The sequence below is a fragment of the Eschrichtius robustus genome, chromosome 19, assembly GCF_028021215.1.
Source record: "Eschrichtius robustus isolate mEscRob2 chromosome 19, mEscRob2.pri, whole genome shotgun sequence".
NCBI classification, from domain to species: Eukaryota; Metazoa; Chordata; class Mammalia; order Artiodactyla; family Eschrichtiidae; genus Eschrichtius; species Eschrichtius robustus.
In genome coordinates this window covers 65,337,292-65,345,182 of record NC_090842.1, presented here as the reverse complement: position 1 = coordinate 65,345,182, position 7,891 = coordinate 65,337,292, and the positions used below count along the sequence as shown (strand labels likewise).

The 7,891-nt window shown below is 39.5% G+C and overlaps 1 protein-coding gene across 1 annotated transcript in view; it reads right to left on the bottom strand.

Moving 5' to 3' along the window:
* Positions 1 to 2,220: 2,220 nt before the first annotated feature.
* LOC137752991 (zinc finger protein 468-like) overlaps positions 2,221 to 7,891 on the bottom strand; it is a 15,155-nt gene continuing 9,484 nt past the window's right edge. The window contains exons 5-6 of the mRNA XM_068527928.1: positions 7,849 to 7,891; positions 2,221 to 4,966 (exon numbers count right to left, since the gene is read on the bottom strand). The exon at positions 7,849 to 7,891 is cut by the window's right edge and continues 84 nt beyond it. Of these exons, the coding sequence (XP_068384029.1) occupies positions 3,465 to 4,966; positions 7,849 to 7,891 (1,545 nt within the window). The 3' untranslated portion in view covers positions 2,221 to 3,464. The remainder of the gene's footprint in view (positions 4,967 to 7,848) is intronic.

The window sequence follows — 7,891 nt, the reverse complement described above, 5'->3', positions numbered from 1 at the left end:
CCACCAGGGAAGCCCTGTTCCACAGTTTTGATCTTCAGGTTCAAGCATTAGCACACATATTGCTCTGTGTGGATTCTCACAAAGATGTATATTCTGAAGTCTACTGCACGTTGAGTCTTGGATAAGATGCTTATGTGGATACATGGTTTCAAACATCTTGGGTGCCTTTCTAAAAGCGGCATCTCTGGGTCTGATATTGTGATTTATAAGAAATATGGGGCTTCCCTGATGGCACAGTGGTTAAAAATCCGCCTGCCAATGCAGGGGACATGGGTTCGAGCCCTGGTCCAGGAAGATCCCACATGCCGTGGAGCAACTAAGCCCGTGCGCCACAACTACTGAGCCTGCGCTCTAGAGCCCGTGAGCCACAACTACTGAGTCTGCAAGCCACAACTACTGGGCCAGCATGCCACAACTACTGAAGCCTGTGCACCCAGAGCCCGTGCTCTGCAACGAGAAGCCACAAGAAGCCGTGCACCGCAATGAAGAGTAGCCCCCAGTCGCCGCAGCCAAAAAAAAAAAAAAAAAAAAGAATATTTCTGAACTACAAGCCTTTGGTATATCTCTCACTTTCAGGTAGGATGGCATGAATTGAAAACATCTCAAAATGGTTTCTTCTGGGGGAATACCCTGTTGCTCTAGTGGTTAAGCCTCGGTGCTTTCACTGCCATGGGCCCAGGGTTTGATCCCTGGTCTGGGAACTAAAATCCCACAAGCCATGCAGCGTGGCCAGAAAAAATAAAGGATTCTTCTATTTCTTATCATGATACCAGAATCAGAATTATATTAAAACTGAAGGATTATTTCACTGTGTTTAGAATCAGAGCAGCAAGGAAATAAATCTGTGAGTTAGAAAACACTACGGGCCTAATAATTTTTGCCCAACATTTGGAAAACTGGGCAGACTGGCCAGGTGTTACATGGAATATTACACTATCAGGAAAATGCACAAAGTCCATAGATACAATCTGGCCCTAACACCTTTTCCCTTTACCTATCTCTGTTCTTGAGATAGAAATATGAAACTTGAAAATTCACATTTCATATTAAAATCATGGTGGATATTGAACACAAATTGCTAATATATTGGGAAAAGATGTCTCGAATTAATATTTCTATGAAAAGGAGACAAAATCTAAAATTGAAAAGGATTTTACGTCACAATGATCAATCTCCTTAGTCATCCAGCAGCCAGGTTGCTAGAAAAACACTGAAGACCAAGTGGTCATGGAGGAAGAAGGGAGAGGACCCATCACATCCAACACAGCACCCTCTGGACTTCCTGTTAGGTGAGAATGATAAACCTATTTCTTTCAGTTACTGTTTTCCAGGCAATCTATCACAAATAGAAACTGTCCGACCTGAGAAATAGGATTGTTATTTAGTGATGGGGACAGAATGGAGCATTTGAGAAAGAATCTTGAATTTAAAATGTTGTGGTTTAAGAAAACTTCATGAAGACATCCCTTCACTCATGAGCTAGAACTGTTCAGCATGTGTTGTGGAAAATTCATGTGTGAACAAATTATGATGTGGGAATTTATGACAAATATTCAGAACATTAGGCTGTAAAGTACAGGACAATTAAATTTTGGTCCACAAATATAATCACATGTTTATTTGACCATCTGACCTACTGATCTATGATCCTATCCATCACATTAACCGTCTTTGCACTCATAAAGTACATTCACTCATTCTGTCAATGGGGAATGAGTCCAATCACTGAATGTGCAGGAAGAAATACAATAACCTGCCTTCAGGAGCTTATACTGTATATGGGAATGTCAGCAATTATTAAATATGACTGTGTTAGGTACGATGAAGAGGTATATATATTAATACAATGATAGAGTGAGATGGTGGCCTAATTTAAACAACGTGTTCAGGAAATGCCCAAATGAAAAGAAGAAAGCATTGATTAATTAAGAGTGTGTCATGCAAACCCACATGAAGACCATGAGGATAAGGATGAAAGTGATATTTGGAATTCAGGAAAGGAAAGAAAACGAATTGTGACCTGGAGTTCCCAAAAGAGCCCAGTGCTTTGGGTCCATTTACAACTCTGGACGGAAAAAGAAGAGAATAAATTTGTTTATTTAAGGCACTCTGTGGTAATTTCATACAGCATAAATAGGAAATTTAATTACATGGTGTATGTAGAAAAACAAAAGAACCTACAAACATTTCTGGAAAAAGAATAATTTACAGGGTGTCAGGACACAAGTAGAACATGCAAAAATCGATCACAATTCCATATACCAGAAACTTACAAATGAAACTGAAATTTAAAATGTAATATCATATTGGTGAACGCTCAAGAAAGTAAAAGAAAAATGTGTAAACTAAGAAAATAAGGGGTCAAGGAAAAGGAAGAGTCTCTGCTACACTGTAGTGATGTTCATTAGCAACTCGTAGTTGTTTGAGGGAATTGGCAACTGGAAACAAAGTTTTGCAGAAACATTCTCACCACACCAAGTGTGCGCTATCCTTGCACTTCCGCTGAAGTTATGTTGCAGTTCTAGAAAATGGTACGTCAGAATCACAAACACATCACAGAGACTGGCTGTCACCTTCTCCCCCAAACACTGTTACAAAATGCTAAGCGGGTAGTCCTGGCACCAGGAAGCAATCAGAGGAGTATTTTGCTGTTTGAGACTAAGAGGTAGAGTCTCTATGAGAAGTGGGGGAAGTGCTCCCACCTCAAACAGGGATTTCTCTAGGACAGACAATAGTAAAGTGGCAAAGATGCAAATATAGGAGGAATAATTTCATAATAATCCAGCACAGATTATCTGATGCCTAGTGAGATGTTAGCCCCAAGGAAAGGTTTCCCCATTCATAACATCTGTGAGGTAATCTCCAGAATGAATTACTTGGTGAATAAATTCCTTTTCTAAAGACCTGGCCACAATAATTACATTTATCTGGTTTATTTCCAGAATAAGTATTCTAATAAAGCCGAAAATGTGGACACCTACTAAATGCTTCACAGTGTAAACACTTCACTACACTGTTAAGCTCTCTCAAGATCATGGATTACCTCATGTCCAGTTAGGCTTAAAAGCACACTGAAGGATCTGCCACACTCGTTACATTTGCAAGGTTTCTCTCCAGTATGAATTCTTGGGCAGATTATAAGGTATGAATTTTGACTAAACACATGCAGACAGTCATTATACTTGCAAGGTTTCTTTCCATTATAGATTATCTGGTGGTAAGAGAGGCGGCACACACAAAAACTACAACACTCATGATACTTGTACAGTTTCCCCCCACTGTGATTTCTCCAAAGAATTGTAAGGTGTGAGTTTTCAAATTTGAATTTTTCAAGTTTGAATTTTGAAGACCTTTCCACATACAACACATTTATATGGGTTTTCTTAAGTATGGATTTTCTGATGTGTAGCAAGGGTTGAGACCTGAGTAAAGGCTTTTCCACACTCAATACGTTTGCAAGGTTTCTATCCATTATGTAGTCTGTGATGAATTTGAAGACGCTGTTTGTAACGAAAGACTTTGCCACACTCGTTACATTTGTAAGGTTTCTCCCCAGTATGAATTCTCTGATGACACACAAGGTTTGAATTTTTACTAAAAACTTTGCCACACTCACCACATTTGTAAGGTTTCTCCCCAGTATGAATTCTCTGATGAACTGCAAGGTTTCCTTTTCGATTAAAGAGCTTGCCACACTGATTACATTTGTAAGGTTTCTCACCATTATGAATTCTCTGATGACGTGCAAGGTTTGAATTTTGACTAAAGACTCTGCCACACTCATTACATTTGTAAGGTTTTTCTCCAGTGTGAACTTGCTGATGCCTTCTAAGGGTTGGCTTCTCACGAAAGAACTTCCCACACTCATTACATCTGTAAGGTTTCACTGCAGTATGAATTTGTTGATGCCTTGTAAAGGTTCTCTTATCCCGAAAAAACTTGCCACACTCATTACATTTGTGAGGTTTCTCTCCAGTATGAGTTACCAGATGACTTGTAACGTGTGTTTTTTGACTAAAGACATTGCCACATTCACCACATTTGTAAGGTTTCTCTCCAGTATGAATTCTCTGATGAACTACAAGGACTGCATTTTGATGAAAGACTTTGCCACATACATCACATTGATATTGTTTAGCTTCTCTATGGATTATCATATGCCTCCTGAGGCCTGAGGTAGAATAAATGGTCCTCCCACACAAATTACATTTATAAGGCATCTCTCCAGTATGAATTCTCAGATGACTCGTAAGATGTGAATTTTGACTAAACCTCTTGCCACACTCATTACATTTATAAGGTTTCTCTCCAGTATGAACCCTCTTATGACTTACAAGGTCTGAATTTCGACGAAAGACCTTGCCACACACATCACATCCACACAGCAATTTCTCTCCTGTGTGGATTCTCTGATATCTACTGAGGTTTGAGCCCTTAGGAGAGGTTTTGTCATACTCATTACATTTGTAAGGACTTTCCCTGTGTGCTTTCTGGTCTTCTGCCAGTATTGAAAAATGCATAAAATCACTCCTATGTATATTAGAAATTTCGGATTGGCCAGTAGGAGAAATTTCTTGAGATGGTGAAAATGAGGTACTATTGCTGATGCTCTTATCAGCTTGATGAAATTCATAAATTTTCTGTTTACTTTTAAACATATGCAGTTCATCTGAAAAGCTTAATGCCAGCCTATTTGCAATTGGCTTCTTTCCTGAATCCCTTCCACCATGTCGAACTCTTCTATAAGTGACATCTTCGTTAGGGGATGTAGGGATATTTTTGTAATTTCTTTCATCATCTCTCCACTGACACCCAAGGTCATGCATATTCTCCTGTATTTCCCGTAGGTAAAAATGCTTGATTTCACAGCTTCCATGGCTTCCCAACATCACTGTTCGGAATATTTCTCTTATATCAGTGTTCGATTTTAGTTGTAATTTCTTGATCATGTGTATATGAGAGAGATCTACATGATAAAAAGGACCATAGGTATACTATTCATTACACTGCATGAATAAATATTTCATGGTGAATATATGATGTTACACCAAAAGTAATACTTGTACCAAACACAGTTATGAAACTTCTCAACCATGATGTTAAAGATTTTTAGGAACACTAAAGAATAGGATTCTTTACTAAAGAAACAGTGATTACACGTAATTCAACTTAAGTTTAGGGCAGCCTACCTGCAAACACACTGTGACAAAACATTCAATCGGAAAAACTTGTATTAGCTCTCAAAAAAAAGTTTTTCCACCATAACCACAAAGCATATACAAATTAAGACTCAACATACAAATACCAGTAGTTTAGAAAGGAAAACTCAAAGGAGATGCAACAAGAAGTGAGCTGTGGGCTTTACTCCCTACTGCCCTTGCGACCACTACACACAGCTACGGAGGCCCCTAAAGTACAAATATCCCCCAGGGACTGGCATAGCCTGATAGATTTTGTCCTTGTTACTCCATCCCGTCCCAGGGCCCCGCGTTCTGCTTTTGTCAGGAATTCGAGCTCCTGAGTTTCTTCCGGCGGCAGGAACTCTAACTCTTTTCACGGAAGTAAAGTTGTTTTTTTTGGCTTTTTTTGCGGGGTGGGGGGAGGTGGCTTTTTTTTTTTGGCCGCTGGGGCTGCCCGCATTCCTTCCCTCCCACCTCGCGGAATTGTGGCGGGAGGGGGAGGAAAAAAAAAAAAAAAAGAAGTGAGCTGTGTAACTAATACTGTTATTCAGCAATCCCTCCTTCAAATGGTTTCTGAGTCATCACGGCTGCACATATTAATTTAAGTCATATCCTGAGAAAGTTGTTCAATGGATGAAAGGGGAACATTTTTACAGTGTGAGTAATGAGAAAGGTGGAGTGATGGGTGAAGAAATGCTGTGGAAACTGGGGAGATCAGGAGAACAACTTAAATATGTGAGCAAAGGACTGTTTCTGTCAGCATCAAGGGACCATGTAAAGAAAGACCAGGACTGATAAGGGCCTCAGTGAAGCACAGGGAATAATAAACATGGCATGTCACTCCTTGTGACTGCATATATGTGTGAATAAAACTGTACGAGGCAACTGAAAATAAGGATGTTAAAAGAAAAGAAAAATTGGCTTAGCAAGTAACACAATACTGTTCAATTTTTAACTGTGGAAATTATCCTATGGGTATGCGGCCAAAATGAAAGAGATTTAAAAAGAGAGCGAATAGAATATTTTAGATATAAAGCAGTTGTACATCTATTACACTATTTGCTATGTAGGGTATCAAATTCAATATTCCCATTTCCATACGTATTTTCACAAAGAACAGATATAATATTCCACGAGATGTGCAAGACTGTTTTTAGCTGAAACCTGAAGGAAAAACTAGAATAAGGCCATCAGAAGGAAATGGGGGACTTCTCGGCTAAGGCAGTGGTTAACAATCCACCTGCCAATGCAGAAGACATGGGTTCAATCCCTGGTCTGGGAAGATCCCACATGTCGCAGAGCAACTAAGCCCGTGCGCCACAACTACTGAGCCTGTGCTCTAGAGTCCGTAAGCCACAACTACTGAGCCCACGTGCTACAACTACTGAAGCCTGCTCACCTAGAGCCTGGGCTCCACAAGAAGGGAAGCCAGTGCAATGAGAAGCCCACACACCACAACAAAGAGTAGCCCCTGTTCACCACAACTAGAGAAAGCCCACGTGCAACAATGCAGACCCAAAAGAGTCATAAATCAATTAATTAATTAATTACTTAATTAAAAAAAAAAGTAAACTAAAACTAACACCACACTAAAAGGATTATATACAATAACATAAGGTGATATATTCTTGAAATGTAAGGTGGTTCAAGATATGCAAACTTTTGGTGTAAAACAGTACATTAACAGAATGAAACAAAAAATAAAATGACCATCTCAACTGATGCAGTAAAAACCATATGACACAAGTCAACAGGCTTTCACGATAAAAACACTCAATAAACAAGGAATTTAAAAAGCTACTGCAACACACTGAAGGACATATATTAACTGCTGACAGCTAACATCAGGCTCACTGCTCAAAGACTGAAAGTGTTCTTTCTAAATCAGAAACTGGAAAAGAATACCTGCTCTATTTCTAAAAGCTTATTCCTGGAAATCCTAGCAGGAACAAATAGGCATAAAAAGACATAGAAGTATCCAAATAGAAAAAGGAAACAAAATCATGTGTTTAAAAGCAACATGATGTAATATGTAGAAAACCATGAAGATCCTGCTAAAAATCTGCTAGAAATAATGAATGAACTCAGAAAAATTACAGGATAGTAAATCAACACACAAAAATCAATTGTGTTTCTATATATTAACAATGAAAAATCAAGAAAGAAATTGAGAAAACAATTCCATTTACAATAACATCAAAAAATAAAACAAGGGGACTTCCCTGGTGGCGCAGTGGTTAAGACTCTGCCAATGCAGGGGACACGGGTTCAAGCCCTGGTCTGGGAAGATCCCACATGCCACGGAGCAACTAAGCCCATGCGCCACAATTACTGAGCCTGTGCTCTAGAGCCCGTGCTCTGCAACAAGGGAAGCCACCACAACGAGAAGCCCGCACACCGCAACCAAGAGTAGCCCCCGCTCGCTGCAACTAGAGAAAGCCCACACACAGCAACCAAGACCCAACGAAACCAAAAATAAATAAATAAATAAATAAATAAATAATATTGAAAAACAAAAACCCAAAAACTCCTGATGCTACATCACAAAACTTTTCTTGCCCAGTCAACATGGCTTTGAGTTCAGTTAAGGAAGGCAGGTGATCCCAAAAGGCAAACAATGGTAAATGCAAAGACACCCTCCCAACTTTTGGAGTGAAGTTATCCTCACCCACAGAGAGCAGGTTCCTGTAGGTCTCCAACATCACGTCCCT